Source organism: Marmota marmota, unplaced genomic scaffold, assembly GCF_001458135.2.
Source record: "Marmota marmota marmota unplaced genomic scaffold, marMar, whole genome shotgun sequence".
Lineage (NCBI taxonomy): Eukaryota > Metazoa > Chordata > Mammalia > Rodentia > Sciuridae > Marmota > Marmota marmota.
In genome coordinates this window covers 1,040,808-1,062,776 of record NW_026000139.1, presented here as the reverse complement: position 1 = coordinate 1,062,776, position 21,969 = coordinate 1,040,808, and the positions used below count along the sequence as shown (strand labels likewise).

The window sequence follows — 21,969 nt, the reverse complement described above, 5'->3', positions numbered from 1 at the left end:
GCGGGGGAAATGCCACTTTCCTCCATTCTTCTTCTGATCCAGCTAGAGGGGAAGAAGTTATTGGGAACAGAAACTTTTCCCAGGGGAAGAGAAACCATGTATTCTCTGAACCAAGAACACCACTGTAAGCACCTACTATTCCCAGGAGGAAAAAAATAACAGTGATGGTGTCTGTCACCAAGCACCAGCTTGACCTAATGTTCTGCAGGGCACACCCAGCCCTGCCAGTTGCCAAAACAATAAGTGAAAAAGAAAGGAAGAAAGAAGACCTTATAAATTGCCCAAGCCTTTGACCACGACTCTATGTCTCTCATCACAGAGGATCCATTCTGCTTCCGCAAATGGCACCAACTGCATCAAGAAGGACAACAGGATACTGGGAATAAAGCTGAAAGAATTGGGGTCACGGACGGGATTGAAATGTGCCTTTCCCACAATGTCTATTGTGAAGGGGCCTGCATAGCTCATGGGGACATCGTCCCTAAAAACAGCCAGTCCACAGGGAAGGGGTCCACATGATAAAGGAAAGAACAGATTTCAAAGAGGGCTTTAAACCAAAACTGATAGATGAAAAAAATAATAATAAATAGAATAGGAGTTGGTGGAGAGGAGCAAAAGGTGGAGAGCAGGGTCATGGGAGGAGGGACGCAGCTCAATAGGATGATAGGCTGCCAACTCTCTTGGACGTCTGAGGGTGATGCTAAAATTATGAGCCAGAGCAGGGCAGAATCTAGGGTATGATCATAATTATTACTAAAATGGCCTTACATAAGCTAGAACAAGGCACAAAAAGCAGAAAAGGTTAAAAAGGAATGGTTTTGAACAGATTCCAGTAGGGCACACGGAAGAAAACAGATCTTCCCTTAACACTCCCTGGGATCTATAAAACAAAGCTCTTTCTCTCTAGAAGGTAGCAGAGATCATATAATAAGCTCCTTTTTCATCAGGAGCTAAGGCAACGAAAGACATGTGCAGGAAAAAAATCTGTTCTAAGTGATGGATACCAATGAGAGGTCTTGTGGACCAAAGAGACAAGCCTCTGTTGTGAATGGGAAGCATCTCTCACCTTAACAGGACTCAACTGGCAGAAGGACAAACAAGAAGATGTAGTGGTTTGGGAGATGGGCAAGGACTTTGTTTGAAATGAGGGACCAGTGAAGACACCTAAATCAACCCAAGACAAGCATGGCTTTTGGCAGGAATGACAGTTTAATCACTCAAATCACAGAAAGGGCTTTACAAAGGGTCATGGTCATCATACTAAGGTGCCTTGGACTACTGTATACAGTCTCATTATTTTCTGAAAACTAGTTTATTACAAAGATAAAAGCCTGGAAGCCAGTAAGAGTTCCAAACTAAAAGGAATAGCATATAAAATTTAAAATTCATTAAAGTAGGGCAGTTCACAGGAGAAAACTTCTTCTTTTTTTTTGGTACTGGGGATTAAACTCAGGGGCACTCCACCACGGAGCCACATCCCCAGCCCTTTTTTTTTTTTTTTTGTATTTTCCTTAGAGACAGGGTCTCACTGAGTTGCTTAGCACCCTTGCTTTTGCTAAGGCTGGCTTTGAACTTGTGATCCTCCTGCCTCAGCCTCCTGAGCTGCCCCTGAGCCGCTGGGTTTAGAGGCGTGCGCCACTGTGCCTGGCGAGAACACTTTGAGGTCACTTCTGGGTTATTTCATACATATACATGTATATGCATATATATATACAAATACATGGACATATATACACATTTTTTATTTGTTTGTTTGTTGTTGTTTTCTTCTTTCTGCAGTGCTGAGGATTGAATCCAGGGCTCAGGTCTGGTAGGTAAATGCTCTGCCATTGAGCTACACTCCCAACCCTTTTTATTTTTTATTTTGAGACAGCATCTTGTTAAGTTGCCCAGGCTAACTTTGAACTTGTGATCCCCCTGACTCAACCATCAAGCCTAACTCCTACACTTCTTTTAATAAAAAATAACTGAAGTCAAGTCAGGAGTAAAAGAAGAAAGACGCCCAGGTGGTGCTGGTGGCAACGCTGTGTGAGCACGTACATGTTAGTCTCATCCCCAAGAAAGGGCCACTCAACGGAGGATACCAACTCTGGAAGTCCATGACAAGACTGTCATAAAAGTTAACAGTCTCCTTCAACATCCGGACTGGGAAGGGGAAGAGATAATGCTGAGATATAAGGACCAACATCTGAGTCTCAAGAACCCGACAGTGGATTAAAGGCCTGGGGAAAACTGTAATGGAAACCCGCTGTGATTTTAAAATGCAACTGATAGGCTGACATGTTTCTGAAAATACAGTGGGCCAAACGAACGGGGCCAGCCCTCCTCCAGAACATGATCTAGAATTATAGATAAAATACAGAAATGTTTTCCCAGAAGTATCTATAAGCTGGCAAGAGAATCAAGATGTCATAGACAAAAAAAAAAAAATCTAAAGGAAAACAGAAACTGGGAGAGGTAAGAAAGATATAAAGCTGTTTTTAACCTGAGGCATTTGCTCAACCAAATGAACTTGAGCTTCAGTTCTGACAGCCTCAAACATCAAGAAGAGACAGAAATCAAAAGCCAAGAGTTACCCCTTATGGTGGGTGCACATTTTCATCCAAACCTTAACAAATTCCCACTAATAATTTTCCAAGGAAAATGAACAGCATACCAGGCACACAAGGAAACAGGCACTGTAAGGGAAGGGCAGGGATGAAAACAGCAGAGTAAAAGCAGACCTTTGAAGTACAGATCATCAAACAACGACACTTCATGCATATCAAGAAATAAAAGACTTTAAAAAATAAACGACTTGAAAATGAAAACATGGAATTTAAAAGTATTGTTTTAAACAATCTAGCAAACTTGGGAATGAACCAAACAGAAATTCTAAAAATGTACTATCTGGACATGATAGCACATGCCTGTAATCCCAGTGACTCAGGAGGCTGAGAAAGGAGGATCACAAGTTTGAGACCAGCCTGGGTAATTTAGAGAGACCCTGTCTCACAATAAAAATAAAAACGGCTAGGGTGTACTCTGTGATAAAGTGCTCGTGGATTCAAATCCCAGTACCAAAGTGAAACAAAACAAAAAACTATTACTAAAATTAAAAACTCAGTAACAGGGCTGGGGATGTGGCTCAAGTGGTAACGCGCTCGCCTGGCATGTGTGGGGCACTGGGTTCTATCCTCAGCACCACATAAAAATAAAATAAAGATGGTGTGTCCACCGAAAACTGAAAAAAAAAAAAACCTCAGTAACAGATTAGACACTGCTAAGAAAGAATTAGTAAACTGGAAAACAAGTCAGAAGAACTTACCCAAATGTAGCACAAAGAGACAAACAAATGGAAAATAAGAGAAAGGACAGATTTGAGGTGATATAACACACACCTAATCAAATTCCCAAAAGGAAAGACAGAAGAGATAATAACCATCAAGTTCTTGGAATTGATCAAAAAAGACATTAACCTATTCAATACTCCAGTAAATCTCAAGCAGGACAAATCAAAAGAAATCCACATCTAGACACCTCACACTAAAACTTCAGAATTAAAAATGCAGCGAAATTTTAAAGAAAAACAATAGATTACTTTCAAAGAGAACAATGTAGATTGACAGATGACTTCATAATGACAATATTAAGAGCCCAAGTTAATGGAATGTGTTTTACAAGAGTGTTTGTTACAAGAAGACAACAGCCAATGTACACTTTGATCCCATCAAAACCTCTTTAGAATAAGGATGAAAAATAAGCACATGTTCAGACAAACACAGAAGACAGCTTGTCACCAGCAGTTCTGTACTAAAGCAAGTTCTCAAGGATATACTTTAAACAGAAGAGAAAGAAGCTGAGGTTTGAGATGCAGGAAGAAAATTAAAAGTAAGGAATGTGGTGCATGCATGGCTAAATCTAAATTATCATAAACTAGCAAGGCCCGGTGGTGCACGCCTATAATCGGGTGGCTGAGGCAGGAGGATCACAAGTTCAAAGCCAGCATCAGCAAAAGTAAGGCTCTAAGCAAGTCAGTGAGACCCTGTCTCTAAATGAAATATAAAAAGGGTTGGGGTTATGGCTCAGTGGTGGAGTGCCTCTGAGTTCAATCCCTGGTACCAAAAAAAAAAAAAAAAAAATCTAAATTATCATAAACTGAGTGGTAGCAGTCTTTAAAAAATGTTTTTAATGGAATTGAAATATATAATGGCCAAAAAATTTTTTTTGAACTTCAGACCCCAAACTTCCCATCATGGAGTGAGTATAGCATTTACCCCAAATAGTCCTTTGGTTTATCAAGAAGTGGCCCTAAGTACCCGGGAAGAGAAGAAAGCCATATGGTCCTATAGAAGGAAGGCCAGAGAAGACCAGAAAGTATCTTTACTTTAATTTTTTCCTCGTAGTGCTGTTCTTTCTGCTTCAGGTGTACTTCTAGGTGCTGGGCTGAGACCTGGGCCTCCCGGTGTTTCTCCTCCAGCTCCTGGACACGAAAGAAGAGATGGTCAGGTGTGCCAAAGGAAGGACACAGCCAATGTACCTTAGACACCCAGAGGAAACAAGACTTTAGCACAGGTGCCACAGGTAACAGGTAGCTGCTTCTCCATTACTAGCCTAAGGCTCTCAGGAAGGAAACCACCACAGTGCCTTGGCCCTGGTTTTCCAAGTCCAAGTATTCGCACCACATATGTATACACAGCTGTGAGGCTGTGAGGCCTGGGATCAGAAATATGTCAGCACGACAGGTCACACAAAGGCAGCTGTTCAACTTTGCACGGAGAAATGAGGATTACAAGGCAACACTTGGAAGTTTGGTCAGCACAGAGCCCTTGATCACCGTCTTGAGCCTCAGGCCATTTTCACTCTCATGGCAGCCTTAAATGAGAAAAGTAATTTTGATTTATTATGTGATCAACAACATTTTGTGTTTCGTTCATTAACAAAATTATTGCTCAAGAACCCTAGCTAAAAAGGAAAACTAGTGTTACAATTCAAACACTTTGAGATCTGAATGATTACTTTAGCCAGCTGCTATGTGGAGAATGTGAAGATCAGGAGATGTGTATGTGACATAACGTAGACACGAAACAATGCTCATGGGAACAAAGACAAACACAAAACACACTGGTAATAATGACAAAAAATACATGCATTCGTATTAAAGATGGGAAGAGAATATGGAGTAATATAAATAACTTAAATTTGAGGTTTGCCGAGTCCTTTTATTGTTAAGCTTTCTGCTTTTAAATAAAATTGTAATTCATTTGAAAATTATAGCAACTCATTTGCCAATGTATTATAAACTGATCTTTTAAAGGTAGTATTCAATTCATTGAACCATTCTCTAAATGCACAGAGAGCTGCATCTAAGTTAATTCTTATGAATCTGGACCCATTAGTTAATTACTGATATCAAAAGTCATTACTCCAAGTTTTCATCTCTTCGCACTATTATGAAATTTTTCTTTGAAGTGGAAGCAATTATGGGAATTCTGAAGAATGAGGAAATTATACAGGATATGTCCATAAAATGGGAGGAAAAAAGTACTTTGCGATTCACATGCACATAAAATGTTAGTGATTAAGCTTTTGAAATTTTAAAATCTGCAAGCATGGGCTTTGTTTGGGGGCCATTGAAATGCTCAATCTTAAGACCAGGTGCACAAAATCTACTGCAATATAACAGATGTGATCTTGTAAAGTTGAACGTAAACAGGATTCTAATTAATAAAAACATTGTTAAGGGCTTTATGTGTACTCGCTAAAGTATTGCCTGCAATGACTTCTCTGATTAAAGCAAAAGACTTTGCTGTAATAAGAGTCCCAATTATCTGTTTTGAAAGTTCTTATCAGAATAGCAAATATTTTAAAGCAAAATGACATTTTGGAGTCTGTTTCCAAGCATCACCATTACGTAACAGTATTAAGGACCACTCTTTGCCCATGTCCTAGATACTCTGCAGCCTCAGCACAGGGTTCTTGAGCAAAAGGCACCTTCTGTTAAATGAAGTCACAACCACAAAGGTACTTGGGCAGGTGGCAAGATACATTCGGACAAAGAAATCCACTTGTTTTTCCTTTCAGTTAGAAATCACTTGATAAGCATCTTTCCTTATTTCAGTCTTCATAACATGGCACAGAAAAGGAAATCAGAATCTAAAAATAGGTCCAAAATCAGATACTGAGACTGACGACTTTATGACCAAATTTCTGGTCTACATATGAATAGGAGTTTATAACACATAATCCAGGAGTGCAGGACTCTATACTGTTACATTTTAATTACCAAAAAACCTTTGGAGAAACAGAAATCAAAAATCTGGCTGTTTGGTGGTTTGGCATTTTTTGTTGTTGTTGTCATTTTTCAAACGGATCTTTTTCTATATGTTTGGATCGACCCTTTAGTCACGTTATACAAAGACTGTTGTTGTTCACTGCTATATTTCCAGCTCCTGGAACAGTGCCTGACACATAGTAGAAGCTCATTAAATATTTGTTGAATGAATGAATGAACACATCACCATTAAACAGAGAAACATTTTGTAACCACAAGAGAGTTAACCACTTTGTACCAAACAAGAGATACTGGTGGTGGAATCTAATCTCATTCACGATAAAATTTCACATACTTGACGATAGCCAAGAGAAACTTAGATGATGGAACAAGAGGACAGAAAGGGTAGACTAACAGTCACATTCGTCTTTGTGTGCAGACATATAAATATATAGTATGTGTGTATATATATATACACACACACATGAAGACTGGGTGTCAAGGGAAAACAACTCAACCAACCCCTCTTTTACCTGTTTGTTCAAGAACATCCATATATTCACTGGTATACACAAACGAGAAACAGTGTCAAGTGTCAGGGTGTTGGGGTTTGATGTTAAGTACTGTATGAGCCTATAAGTTGGCCATTCTTTAGTTTGTATAGTTGCTGGTGCCTCATTTCCCAGAGGTGATGCGAAGAGAGAGAGATGACTTGGCCTGCCCTCCACCTCACCTTTCGTGGAGAGGAACCGCCCAATTACTTTGGAGCCTTGCCAAGGGGTAGGACAGGAGGGAGTTATGAAGGGATCCCTGGTCACCACTGAGTCTTTCAAACGTGATATCAAATTTCTGGTTTGGGGACTGAGATCCAAGGAGAGAGCCCTTCGAGGGCCTGCCTTCTTCCCTGGCAGGGACAAAACTTCAATGTAACTGCACCTTGAGCCACCTGGGCCTTCCTCCATGAGGTTAATTTGGCCATCAGAGCGTGAGACAGAATCAGGATAAGAAACCTTAAAAAAGACCTGCCATATCTAAGGAAATTGAAAAAAATAATAATAATAACCAACTGTAGCAGAAAAAGTGAGTGGGTGAACATGGATCTATGACAAATACTACTCTGAGAAAAATAATTCTGTATGACTAATTTCTTCTCTCAAAGCAAGAACACAGGTTTCAGCCTTAAAGGTCTAAAACCCCAACAGCTTTTTAAACTGGCAATGCAAAATTAATGGCCATACAAAGCTCTGCTAATAGAAGGATGTAAATGCTCCTATAAAAATATATCAAAAATAATAGATGCATGTTCGACTAAAATAAAAAATGCCAGGCAGTAGCAAACAGAGCAAAAAATAGTACTGACGGATCTATTACCAGTGCCGAAACGTCCGATATTAGGTCATTCATACTGTTCTGGGATGTGGTACACACTGAAACCACCTCTCTTAATTCACCAAGTTGGTGAAACCTCCCGTGTGATAGCATTTAATTCTCCTCCTTACCCCCTTCCCTTTGCAACCTCTGACCTGTTATCTTTGAACTTTCCAACTTTCATTCCTGCTCACCAGAATTTTATCAGCCATCTGCTGGATCTGTTGGGATTTTGTCTGGATGTCATCCTTCAGTCTGTTTTCTCTACGCTCCATGGTCTCTAGTCTCTTTACCTTGTTCTCCAGAGAATGGCGGCGTTCCTGTAGATCATGAATCAATCAGAGAGTTTTAATGGAGCAACCGCTACGGGTATATCACCTGCACCATGGGAAAGAGCCCTCAAGAAGCATACACTCGAATCAGGAAGAAAAGTCTCAGGCACCTGAAGCAACAGCGAGGAAAATAAGACTCTATGATTCAGGTGCTCAGCTGTGTAGATTACAAGAGTGCATTCATTCATTCAAATATTTACCAAGCACCTACTATCTGCAAAGTACCACACTAGACCTCACGGGAAATACGAGAGGAAGAAGAGCAATCCCTGCCCTTGGAAAGAGAGAAGGCGTACACAAGTCACACCACACAGGCTGAGAGGGGGAAGACCCACAAAGCACACAGGGACAAGCACTGTGGTGGGGGGGACAAGCAGGAAGGGGGACTTTTAACAGCAGAGTGATACAAGTGCAGGCCGTGAGGAGGGACGGTGTGGGGAGGTTTGGAGTGGATGGGGGTGGGGGACAGGAAGGCGGATGGCGTTGCACACAAAGAAGGCCTGCTACCAGAAACATGGAGGTGAGAGCCAACTTAGGCCCCAAGGAAAGCCAGACTGGCTACAGCACAGGATAGACAGGGGACCAAGCAGCTGAGAAGGTGAAAGGATAGCATTTGTGGGTTAAATGTGAAGAGCTTCCTGTACTAGGCTCAGGGGTGCACCTAGGATACATGGGACCCCTGAAATAGTTGGGGTGGGGCAGGGGTCCCCAGGGGCCATGAATCTGTGCAAGTGAGGTGGAAGAAAAAGATCAAGAAATCACTCCATTAGTTAGCTAAAAGGAAAAGGGTTCGGACCAGATGGCAACAGGAACGGCAAGAGGGGGTGAAGGGGAGGGAGGGAGCATCTCTTATGGGACTGAGTGACTCATTGAATGGCAGGGCCCAAGGACTCAGAGAGGACACTAAGGTTTCAAGCCTAGTGTGACCAGAAGAACGATGGTGGCCCTGACTGGCAAGAGAAAACTAAAAAGGGGAACCAGCTTGTGGGGAAAGAGTTCATTCTAAATTTAAGGCACTGTTCAGACATCCAGCTAGGATTTCAAGGGAGCAACGGGAAATAGAGCCAGGAAAGAGCCACAAAGAGCCACATACCAGCAGATTTCCACCCAGACTGTGACGGGAAATGCAAAGACCCAGCAGGAGAGAGAAACAACTACAGCACATGCATTCTGCGGGACAATCACCAAGGGCTGGGGAGGCAGAGACCAGCAAAGAAGTGTCACTTTTTACCCTACACTTATCTGTGCAGTTTTAAGTTTTGACAGTGAAAAGGCACTCCCGTATTTTCTGTGTGATTATATAAATGATTTCAAAACAACAACAACAACAACAACAACAACAAAGAATTCGAGGGAGAGAAGAGGCCCCAAAATGTGGATCTGAGAGTCGTCCGCACGCGGGGACCAGGGGAAGATCAATATGTTATTAACACTGTCGAGAAGACGGCAGGGCAAACAGGAAGGGGAAGGAAAACTCCGAGGTGGCCAGACAGGGGGCTGACACACTATGAATGCTCCCAGATTGGCCAGGAGCTCAGAGGGAAGCGGGCAGACAGGAAAGCTCTTGTGGAGGCATCTTTCACTTTGGAGCTGTGGAGACAGATCTCTTTCCTCTTGGGGAGAAGCTTTCCGGGCCTGTCAAGTTTCAAAGGGATCTTCAGAAGGGAAGCAGTTTGGTCAAACATAAGCAAGTGACGCTCTGCAGCTTCTTTCCCTGGGCACAGCTGAGGCCGGTCGTGCGGGCGCCTGGGGGCAGTCCACCGCGGGCTGGAGGCCCCTGCTCACCTCGGCTTCCACCAGCTTCTTTCTTATGCCTTCAGAAGAGTCTTCTCGGTTCTGCAGCTTCTCCAGCTCCCTCTCGGCTCGCTCCTTGGCCTGGCGGATGTTCTGCAGCAGCTCGGTGGCCTCTGTGCTGGCTTTTACCGCCTGTGAGGAAAGAAGGTGCAGGGCACAGAAATCCAAATCCACTCAGTGAAAAAGATGGTGACATGCCCTAAGTGGTACTTTCAGGGAACACTGAGAGTACACTCTCTCCATCTCCCAAAACAGTAAAAGCGTTCTTTCTATTCTGTATTCCATCTATGCTAAGGTGCTACTTTATTTTTAACATCCCTGAATTTGGAATGCATCCTACAATGAAGATTGATGCATTTTTCTTTCTTGTAGTACATAAAATAATGGTGTACCTGATAATCATTTGCATCTTTAATTCAATGTAATGTCGTGAATGCAAACAAAAAGGTCTAGATGGATTGACCTACCTAGCAATTAAAGTATTTACCTCTGATCATTAATTTCCTTCTTATTTTAATTATCTCGTTTGCTAATTTTCCTATGGGGAATTTGCACTACTCTTACAAGAAGAAAACAAGATAAAAGCTATAATTTAAATATTTTTCTTTAAATAAGTCCCTTTCAAAGGTTAGGCATAGTATTAATGATAATTCACAAAATCCAGATTTACAGGGAAAAAAACTAAACCTCTTAAAGTTTATTCTGTATTTACTAATTTTTATTTTGGCCATAAATACACTAGTGGTCTTATAGCACCATAGGAAAGGAAAGACCCAAATTCATGGGACTAACAACTTCACACGTATTTTGCTTTAAATCAAAATTTTAAAAAGTAGTGGGGCTGGGACTGTAGCTCAGTGGTAGAGCACTTGCCTTGCATGTGTAAGGTACTGGGTTCGATCCTCAGCATCACATAAAAATAAATAAATAAATAAAGATATTGTACCAACTACAACTAAAAAAAAAATTAAAAAAAAAAAAAGGAGAAACTGCAAGAAAACGCCAACTCCGAGACACGCACTGTCCCGTAAGGGAGCCTCTAGCCCCATGTGGTCACTGAGCACTTGAAATATGGCAGAAAATTCACTTTTTAAATTTTACTTTTGAGTTTAATTTTAAGTTAAATGAAAAGGGGAATTGGTGTCTGGCGAGTATAGAGTTTTGATATAAGAAGATGAAAAATTTCCAGAGATATCGCCCAACCACATTGAATGTACTTAACTTTACTAGACCGTACACTGAGAAATGGTTATTTAATGTTATGTGGAATATTTTTAATCACAATAATAATAAATAAATAAATATTGGCTCTATTAAACCAAGCCAGCCAACACCTACACAAACACTCTGACAGGAGAGGCATGTCCCAGAACCAAATTCATTCCAGCCCTTGAGTTAAGCATCTAGTGATTGGACAAAGGCAAGGCTTGAAAACTGAAAAGTTCTCACCACAAACAAATAAATAAATATATGAAGTGACAGGTGTGTTAATTACCTTACTTCACAACTGAGGGAACAAATCGGAGCACCATGGTATACATTATAAACAGAGGCAATTTTTATTTATCAAGTTATATCTTCATAAAGCTAAGGTAATAATAAGTCAATAAAAATTATTAAATAAAAATAGAAGCAGGGGATTAACAAAGATTTTGCAGGACACTATCTACAAACACTACCCCCCACCATCACCAACCAGGGGATGACTCCAGGGATCCCCCAACCATCCTCCGGGCAGTCATGCTTCTGATAGAACGGCCCAGGCTTCTCCCACAAATGTGCAAACCGGGAGCCTGGCCCCCTGAGGCGCGAGAAGCCGCCTCCCGGGTGCTGTTGTAGTATAATTAGAACTTTTACTTGAGAGTCTCACACAGCTTGGTTTTTAAAAATAAACACTGCTGACACGTCTCAAAAGGAAAAAGTATATTCAGAACTCTGATATTTTCAGGTAATAGCTCCCTCCCCCTTCATTTTCCTCGGCTCTGAGTGACTAATTCTATTTCTTTCATCTTCAGTGCTCTGGGACAAGGCAAAGAAAAGTCTACGGAAATGGGGGGAAGTTCCTGAGAAATCACCCCGGGCTTACCTTTTCCAGCTTTTCTTGGAGCTCCCGGATTTTGAGCTGCTGCTCGGCATTGATCTATAATTGAAATCCCAGGAAATAAGGAAAAAAGGTAAATCAGCATTAACATCCGCATTTAGTGCAGTTCCAGTCCCTGGAGGTTTTCAGGGGGGTCTTGGGGGTTTGTCTTCCAAGACCTGCTCAAGGTGAGGAGGAGCGGTGGCCTATCAGAGAAGTCTGTGGATGTCGGGTGCAAACTTCCATGAGGACTTTTCCTCTAGGACAAATAACACGTATGTAGCCAAAAGACTAGAAGTCGCAGAGTGCTCCCACGCAATGGGAACTCTCATTCATGTTTTATTAAGTGTCTGCGTTTATGTGTTACTGTGAGGAAGATTGACAAAAAATGAAGTGTCCTTTATCCTTCTGAGAACCAGAGCTAAAGCTCAACATGGTCACCCGAGGCAGACCATCGAGAAAACCTGGAGGGGCTGGGAGCACAGCTCAGGGGTTGAGCATGTGTTCGACTTGGGGTTGCATCCCTGGCACCAAAAAATTAAAGAAAATAAAGTAAAATAAATGTAGAAGAAATTTCTCGAGTCTTTGAGAAAGTATTCTTAATCGATGACTCAATACTGACAGCAATATTTAAAAATCTACCCCACAGAGCAAAGCCAATCACAGAAAATATACCTTCTCAAGTTTGGAATATTCTCCTGCTTCAGGCTTCCCTTGATCCTTAGCCTGTAATTACAAAGGTAAAACACACTGGGAAATCTTAACAACCTAAAAGTCTTATAGACAACAGCACCAATTTTACTTTCTTGGTCTCTGAGACCAAAATAATAATAATAAACAATAATAATGTTATCTCCTGTAAGAAAAAGATCAGGAGTTTTCCAAAAACATCCCATTATTTCTCAAACCTATACTCACTAAGCTAGTGCTCCCTTGTGTCTTGCTAAGATCATCCATGACTGTGCCCAAAGAGCATCCTCCTGGGGGATGGCTGACTACCTTCATCAGTTTATGCTGACATTCTGTCGCTTTCCGCTTGAACTCTTCGGCGGCAAGCCGAGACTCTCTCAGCTCAGATTCGTACAGATCGCTTCGTCTTCTTGCTGAGACAAGATCCTCTTCCAACTGATTCATCATCAGCCTCATTTCTTCCACTTGAGCCTGGTACTCCTAAAGAGCAGGCAATGCAACAAAGGTGAACTCTGGAACTCCGGGAGGAAAAGACAGGCTACCGACCATGGAGGGAGAGGCACGTTGACAGAGAAGGACAGAGGACCGACCCACAAACAAAGAGAGGTGAGTGGACAGACAGACCCAGCAAGAGACAGAGTGGGCAAAGGGGAGGAGCACCAGGAAGAGGAGGGAGCAGATTAGATCTCTACACTGCCTTCCTGTGTATCATGGATCTCACACGCCGAAAATAGGATCCTCTGAGCAAATGACACCACACATTATGAGCTGCACCTTAAGGCAGAACTCAGGAGCGTGTAGAGGGCTGTCCTTTAGACGAAGATAAACTGCTTACGTGTAGTTCTCCTCCAAGGGTAATCATTCCTATAGATTTGTCCTTTAGAAGTCATGTGCTCCTAACACAATTAGACATGGTACTAGTTTTAAAATTAACCTTTCAGACGGCACCAGAGGGTAATTGGAAGTCTCAGTGGAAAGCATCTGAGAAGGTGAAACTCATCATTGTCAGTTTCTCACCATTAATTTTTCTGGCCCCAAAATTGAAGGATGAGCTTAACATTGCTCCTGCAAAGCAAGTCACCCTGAAATCTGGAAGAATCACAAAACACTGGCTCTGGACAAAATAACTCGTGAGGAAAAAGTCTCAGGAAAGAATTATCTCGTTCCCCAGAGCAAAAATTTTTCAAGTGATCCAAACAGCCCTGACCTTTTCAAAAATGAATTGCTAAAATCAAAACACAACATTTGAACGGAGATTTTTTTTTTCCCATGATGGGATTTACCAGATGAAATGGGCAATGGTTTTGAAAAATTCTGGATCAAGTATAAAGAAAGATATTCTTCATTAGCAAAGTCAAGGCTAAGTATAAGGATTATATCTGAATAAGCACTAATCAAATCCAAGGTGACTAGGGTGGGGAGGAGGTATAATATGAAAGGTACAAGGGATTAAACAAAAGACTGTCTTCGATGTTCATAAAACACAGCAACGCCTCCAAGACCTCTTCTCCCAGGAAATAACTGGTAAGGGATTTTTTTTTTTAAGCCAATAAGTTTGCCATTTATGCTTTTTTAATAACAGGATATTAGAACACTTTTTGTCCCACCATAACAGGTGATCTCTTGATATGCATGAAGGGGAGGTGATGTTTTTACAAAGAGCGGTGGTTTCCATGTAAGCAGCTCTCCCACTCCAAAGGTAGAGAGGAAAGGAAAATGTGAGCCCAAGGAAGGGTGTGGGTCTCACTTCACTCTCTCCCACCCAAAATACACTGTCACTCAAGTACAGTTTAGGATGCTGGGCACGTGGACCCTGGGTGGGGCACACTGAGTAATGATGCTTCATAGCCTGCATACGATCATCAAAACCCATCAGAATTCACAACACAAGTGAAATGGTGTATGTGTTTTGCTTGGGGTTTCTGGACCCTCCTCTGCCAGGGCCACATATGACAGTGACTTTCGTGACTTTTGACACTAGGCCTGCCCTGGCTTCTTCCCCCAATCAAAAGAAAAAAAAAAAATTACATGTATATATAAATGCACACACGTATATACACACATATGCATAAATGTTTTATAACTGCATTTATTTAAATATAAGAATGTCAATATTATCTATGTATTTGATATAAAAGTTCAATTCTTTTGGAAGGATTTAAAAAATAAGTATTTTACATGACCCTAAAAGTATAGTGGCCCCTTGTCCCTGAGCCTGCTGTGCCTAATGGGAAAACCAGTCCTGCCCACACATAAACCCCAACTATGAGGGCAGTAAAGGGCTGAGGAGTCTCAGGCATCTATTGTCCTCAAGCTCTCTTTTTGGTCTTGAATTTATGTGAGCGCTGACGGAACGTAATTTTTGTGTTTTGTCAGGAGCAAGGATAGAACGTCTGTCCCACTGGGCCCCCCGTCATCTCTCCTTCCTGAGCTGTCAGCACCCAGGGGAAAGAAGGCAATATCCTTGTCGTCTATCGGAGCTCTTGGATCACCTGACCTGTTACAGGCAGCAAAAGGAACCTAACACATTTGCTGATCTTCTGTTATTAGGCTGGAGACTTCAAGGAAATCCTATAAATCCAACAGCTAACCAAATCCCTATTTGGGGAGAAAGCTGAGAGATGATCGGTCTGTTCCCAGGGTTGCTGGGTGACAGCTGTCAACTCTGAGTACGGGACATCTGTGGGCAAGAGCTGGGCAGGTCAGAGGAGGAACCAGGGACAACTATGATGGCCCATCTAAAGCAACTCTTCTGAATGGAGCTTCAGAGTCTGGGGGAAGGAAGGAGCAGGCATGGTCCTATTCATCCAGATACCCCCCAAAAACAAAAGGCTTTGGGGTAACCACACCTCTATTTCCTTTCCTGAGGAGGGGATGGGTGAGGAGGAATCAGCAGTTGCTATAACAGTGCCTGAATCAAACTATCCCAAGTGACCTTAAGGTGTTTTCATTTAAAATCGAATCCAAATACTCTATAAGGGGTAGCTAGGTAGGTAGAAGGAATATATATTTTTTAAAAACTAAACCGTTGTACAGAAAATTAGCTTTTTAAAGGAAGAACAGGGAATTAATCCCAAATCTGGGAGGAATCAATATGCTGAAAGACAAATACTGGAAGTTTGCTGTAAGCATTAAAAGCTTTTTCCTGGTTTGCAAATATCCTGCTCTCACAAAACATATCACAAGTTATTTCAGTGTATCCTCCTTTCAGTGAGAAATACAATCTGAAACCAAGAAGATTTCTTCCCCCAAATGGAACTTTTAGCAGTCATTAAATCTAAAACTCCACATGTATGCCAACTGTGATATGAATCATAAAAGACATTTCTTTGAACTCAATGACCAGCATAAACCTTTTCAAAATGTCCTGATAATTCTGTTTCTATGGAATTTATGGACCCCAGCTGCTCCCTCTGGTGGCCAAACACAGCTTTCATTTCCCCAGGACGTCTCCAAAAAGTAAAATTTCCAAACACATTGAACTAGTGAGAGAACAAGAATCCTACCTCCTGAAACTTTTAGGATGAAAAACTACATTGATAAAAGGGGCATGAGTCACCTGTCAAAGCAGAGTTCTCAGAGTGTGTGTGTTCCCTTCAACATCTCTAAGGCTAGTATTGTTCAGAGGAGCCTGGTGATCCGCTTGCAGTTTCCTATGCACATTTATTTATAACAATTTTATCAAGCAGGGGGATATTAATCTATCACTTAAAATATCAAGGGGACAAACATAGTATGACAACAGGGCGCCCCCCCCCCCAAAGCACTCTTTTCTTTAAATGGATCAAGTCCTTTGCAGGAGCTTCTCGGGTTCATACCACCCAGATGGCCAAGTCTGTGCTACCCCGAGATGAAAATGCTCATTTCCATCAGTGTTCCCATTAGGTTTTCTGAAGTGAATGAGAGTTGCCTGGCAGCTGATAATTCAGCTCTCCAATTACTCATTGCCATCTATTCATTAAAGTTTCTATTTACAGTTTCTTCAAAAGACAGAAAAATCCATGCTAAAAAGGAAACAATGAGGCAATATAAAAAATGAGCCATCTAGAAAGAAAACCCTTTTAGAAAGGAGGAAAAATATAAAGAGAGAGGGAGAGTGGGCTTTTTAAAGACATCGGTTCCCTTTTCTGAACACACAGGGGACGGTTTTCTGCTTTCGGATATGGTTATGTTCATCCTGACTTGGCCTGAATGGCTCAAAGTTTTCTTCTAGGATATTTTTTTGCATAAGTAAAACTATGAATTATCCTGGCTCCTCTCAATGTGGGTCTGGAAGGCTATAAAAATATTTAACATTTTTGGAAACATCTAAAGCAATGGTTAGCAAATTTTCTCTACAAAAAGTCACAGAGTGAGCAGTTTCAGCTCCGAAGACCAAACAATCTCTGTGACGTTTCACCTCTGCCTCCACAGAGTGAACCATAGCAGTGACAGACAGGTTAATGAATGAGCATGGCTGCGCTCCAGGAAAACCGTACTTATGGACACAGAAATTTGGATATCATGAAATTTCCACATGTCACAAATTATTATTATTTTTCTTTTGATTTTTTTCCCAACAATCTAAAAACATAAAAAACCATTCTTGGCTTATGAGCCATAGGAAAAAAATGGTGAGTCAGATTTATCAGAGGCTGAAGTTTGCCTAACTTTGCTCTGAACCAACAACTTTTTAAAAAGAGTAGACATTATGGGATGAGACTTCAAAAAGAGTTGCACAACAAGCACAGTATGATTTATATAAACCATGGACAATCTCAAGTGACCTACCTACCTTCTTCTCCCCCTCCAACCCCATTCTCTCTCCTCCCCCACCCTCACCCTCTCTATCTCTCAAACATGCCTGAACTTGGAGGACCCAGCCGGCCAAGTGGCTGCTCTGCTCCAGGCAAGCTGTCGTACCTGCTCTTTGATTTCTTGGAGCTTCCGGCTCTGCTCTCTGATGTCATGGAGAAGCTGCAGTGCTTTGTCATCCTCCTGGGACACCTCCATCCGTGCTTGCTCCAAACTTCGCTTTAAGCTCTGCAGAAAGCAAAAATTTTAATAGGGATGCTCCACGGATCCTGCTCTGGTTGAAAAGATTCATTAAGGGAGCCGCAAGCTGCTTCGCCGACACCAGCACAGTTTCAGGTGACAGACCAAAGTTGACAATTTCCAGTTGGTTGCCGATTCCAGTTTTTCATCCTGTAAAACCCCTTGGTTCAAGAAACATCTCAAGCTTGTGACCTTATGGATCCAGCCTAAAACTCTATCAACCCTGCCACCATCTACCTAATTCCATCTCCTGCACCATCTACCTAATTCTCGCAGGTACTTACTTGTATGTATAGGAGTAAAAACCAGTAAGATCCCTCGGCCATTAAACCACCATCTAGTCTTTTCTGTTACATTAACTATTCAGGGACCCTCAGGTAGATATGCTTCTTTCAAAGCTGCAATTATTTCCTCTACCCAGTTGTTATTTGAGAGTGCAGTGGACTATCTCCCCTTCCTGGCTAATTTTTCTTGAACACCTATCATCCATAAGGTTCCCTCAATGCTTCAATGGCACTGAAATATGTATCTGAAATACACAGCTGAATAACTTCACCCACCACTGAAAGGCAGCCAAGTCTGGAATGGAAACATAGCAGTTATTCTTAATCAGCCACGTTCTATAGATTTCCTCTCCCTTGTGGGGAGAAAAAAAAAAAAAAACTTTAAAAATGTGTGATTCAACTTCTTAAGACTGTTTTTAATTGGGCACATTAAAAAAACACCTGAATGAAAAATTTAACGAGACAATGGAGAAGACAGTCTACTCTTGTGAAGGAAAGAAAAAACAAAAGTCACATGGTAAATGACAGCTGTCACTACACTGTTTCTAGGGAATGGGAGATTGATTGGGGGCAGGTTGGGAATGTTTTCTTGTATACATTTGGGAGTTTGGTTCCCAAGGCTGATTGTTTCGGGCATGGTGTGGACCAGAGAGGTTGGGATGGGAGATGTTAGGACCCTCTGCAACTTGCTGCAGTGACGGCTGACTCCCATCTCCAGGCTCCGTGGTATCAGCAGCCTATCTCGACCTTCTGTGGGAAATGAGTGCAGCCTCCTTCCCCAGGGACCTCACACCTGGTTCGTGCTGCTCTGAAATCGCAGATCTCGTCTTGCACTCTCCCTGTCTCTACTCTCTGCCACTGGCTGTGATGTGCCTCATGAAGCTGTCATGAAACAGGATGAGACACACACAACAGGAAGTGCCGCCTCCAAGGGAAGGGGGCTTTGGGGAAGGCTCACACTGCATTCTGTGATGTAGGTGGCAAGGTCCTGCTCCAGGAGGGATCTCTGAGTCTCAGAGGCCTTCAGCTCCACCTCCTTCTGACTAAGCACAGCCTCCACCTCTGACACTCTCCGATGTAACCGGGTCATTTCCTGCTCCATCTGAAACAGACACATCGACAGGTTAAAAGGGCCCCTGGAGGTCCTTCGGAGCAATCAAATCCCAAGCAGCCTCCGAAACCACCTGGTGGTCTGGGCTACTGCTAAATCGCCAAAAGTTGGGGTTGGAAATACCATTGTTTCTTCGCCCGAGAGCACACAGGTCTTCGCAAGGACAGTCACCAAACGCTAAGTCACTCCTCTCATCCAAGTCCCGCTTCACACTTGGTCACTTCTCTAACCCCGTTAGCAAGGAAGCCACCATCATCATTTTTCACCTGTTTGCTTTTTGCTTTTGTTTTTTGTTTGGCTTTTGCAGACGTCACTTTAAAATTTATCCCAAATCCATCTTGATCCCCCCCATCTCCTTGCAAAGATCTAGAGGGCAAATCCAGGACAGGGCAAGGAGCTATGTGTGCGTCTGCACTCTCAGAGGAGTCCCAGGCAAGCAGTGGCCTTTATTAGTTTCCAGAGAGTTGTCTCTGGGCAGGAGCAGTGAGTGTTAACAGACGTGGAGCATAATCAACACAGTGGCCGCAGTGACAGAAGCAGGAGTTTTTAAGGACTAGGAAGAGAGACTTCTCATCACTCAAAGCAGATGGGATGCATCTCAGCCACAGGTGAGGACCCCCGCCACCTGCCGGAAGGAGCAGACTTCGGGCTGGGTCATGCTGAGAAGCGGGCCGTTTTAAATCCAGGGCCTCCTCTGGTTAAGATTTAAAGGATTGACGGCAACGTCAAGGCCCGAATTCATCTCCCTCTGAGCTGCTGGAGGCGCGACTTCAGCGAGGGAGGGACGGCCTCGCTCTCTATGGATCAGGCGGCTCAGTGCCAGCAGCGGCCCCAGGCGGGTCCCTTGGCATATATTGACGGGAGGATCCTGGAGCAAGGAGGGAGGCCGACTGCAGAGATAAATACCTTGTGACACTTGTCCTGAGAGTCTTGCAGCTCTTTGCTTTTGATGAGAAGTTTCTTTTCCATGGAGCTAGTCTTGGCAGGGGAGTCCAGACCCGACACAACAGACCTGGACAGAAGAAAAACAGAGTCAAGGAGGCCCGCAGGGGAGCCTGAGGCACCGAGGCAGAGACGAGGGACCTTTTAGTGTTCTGGAGCCACCAGCAAAGCTGGCTCAAGTGGCTTCTCATGACATCAAGGCCGTGAGGCAGAGGGGTGGAAATGGGGGAGGACTCTGATGCAGGTAGCCCTGTGTGAACCGAGGCACCATGGACCTGAGGCAGGGACTCCGCCTCTCTGAGCTCAGTCTGCATATCCGGGGGGTGGTGTGATCAGAGGAACCAGGCCCACAGGCGAGTGCACACGGGAAATGCCCAGCATCGTGCCTGGTGTGCTTCCTCCACTCATACACTCTGTTTCAGTAACCTTCTGGGCACTGGCACAAGACAGTGATCGAGACACAGGGGTCCCTGCCCTCTGGGAGCTGACGTTCTGAGAACGTCAGGTAGATTCATAAACAAAAAAGATAACTTTGACAAAAGGATGAAATGGAGTGGGGCTGGGGACCTGTTTTAAGCCAGGGAGATCAGGGAGGGCTTTTCAGGGGAGAAGACATTTGACCTGAGACCTAAAGGATAAGAAGGTGCTGGCCATACAAAGCTCTGGAAGGAAACAGGGAGAGGGTGCAAAGGCCCTGCGGCAGAAAGGAACTGACACAGCAAGTGCACGATGAATGTTATTAGTCACTACACTGATCAAGGTGTCACCCCTTGCCCCGGCCCAACCCAGCCAGTTTGGTTTTGTTTCATTTTATAAAAACAGCTAATGCTTATGATGACGTGCCAAATAATGCCCACTTTCCCTTCCCCAAGAAGGTCTATGTCCTAATCCCCAGAAGCTATGAATATGTTACCACATGTGGCAAAAGGTGCAGATTGGTTAAATTAAAGGTCTTGAATTAGGGTGCTGTCTTGGATTACTGAGGTAGGTCCAATGTCATCACAAAGGTCCTCACTAATGGAAACAGAGGAGGGCAGGAGACGTGACAGTGGAGGCAAGGGTCAGAGATTTGAGGACACTACACTACAGGTAGCTGCTAGAAGCTGGAAAAGGCAAGGAGACAGATTCTGCCCTAGAACCTCTAGGGAGTGGACAGCCCTGTCTAAACTGATCTCAGCCCAGTAAAACCCATTTACGACTTCTGACCCCCAGAACTGTAAGATGATAAACTTGTGTTGTGTAAAAGCCACTACGTTGGTAATGATTTGTTACAGCAACAACACAAAACTCACACTCTTATTGAGCCCTGGCCCACACCTGGTTCTATTCCAATGTTAGCCATGTTTTAACTCTTTACTCCTCACAACAAGCCGATGAAGTAGATATAATTTATTATCCTCATTTTCGGATGAGGAAATTGAGGCCTAGGGAGGTTGAGTAACCTGCCAGTTGACAAATGGCTTCTGTTGCTCTCAATAGGGAGCTGGGGGAAAGAGACTGGCTTTATGCACCCAATATAACTCTCCGGAAAACATCACAAAAATAATGTAACAGGCAGTAGACCAGGATGCTCTCCCCACAGAAAGGACAAACTTAACCCCACACAGTGCTCATCCTGAGAAGCAGTTGACTAACCCCAGAGGAGTTGCAAGTTCTCATTCAGGGCAGCCTCCCTCAGTGGTTGGTACCTGGGTACAAACCTGGCATTGGTGGAGGGCAGGCCCAGGTGATATCAAGCAAAGTCTCTCACACATGGAGGGACATGGCAGACCCCACCCCTTACGCACAGTCTGTCTTTGTCACCTTGCTCACAGGATTGTAGGACCCGGTTATCAATGACTCCTTGGGTCTTCCTGTCAGACAAGTTCTGCTTTCTGCTGCCCCAAATGACTTCCCTGCCTAAAAGAGGTCAGTTCCCTGCAGCAATGCAAAACACCTCTCTGCCCAATGACAAGGGCTGGCATGATCTGTGCTGGCTGGCTATCCCCCAGGGACAGTTCTGCACACTCACACCATGGAGCAGCCAAGAGCATCAACACCCTAAGTCCCACTGCTCTGTTCAAAATCTGACCCCAGCGCTC

At 43.2% G+C, this 21,969-nt stretch overlaps 1 protein-coding gene across 15 annotated transcripts in view; it reads right to left on the bottom strand.

Annotated features, from left to right (window-relative positions):
* Positions 1–21,969, bottom strand: part of Cit (citron rho-interacting serine/threonine kinase) — a 160,855-nt gene that overhangs the window by 58,754 nt on the left and 80,132 nt on the right. For 11 of the 15 annotated variants that reach the window (XM_048785710.1, XM_048785709.1, XM_048785711.1 and 8 more), the window contains 9 exons: positions 19,853–19,958; positions 18,794–18,937; positions 17,420–17,539; positions 12,746–12,997; positions 12,503–12,553; positions 11,834–11,887; positions 9,739–9,879; positions 7,816–7,941; positions 4,367–4,462 (listed from right to left, as the gene is read on the bottom strand). In XM_048785710.1, coding sequence (XP_048641667.1) covers positions 4,367–4,462; positions 7,816–7,941; positions 9,739–9,879; positions 11,834–11,887; positions 12,503–12,553; positions 12,746–12,997; positions 17,420–17,539; positions 18,794–18,937; positions 19,853–19,958 — 1,090 coding nt within the window. Of the gene's footprint in view, positions 1–4,366; positions 4,463–7,815; positions 7,942–9,738; positions 9,880–11,833; positions 11,888–12,502; positions 12,554–12,745; positions 12,998–17,419; positions 17,540–18,793; positions 18,938–19,069; positions 19,832–19,852; positions 19,959–21,969 lie in introns of those variants that run through there. The other 4 variants (XM_048785717.1, XM_048785718.1, XM_048785719.1 and 1 more) reach the window with 2 other exon arrangements.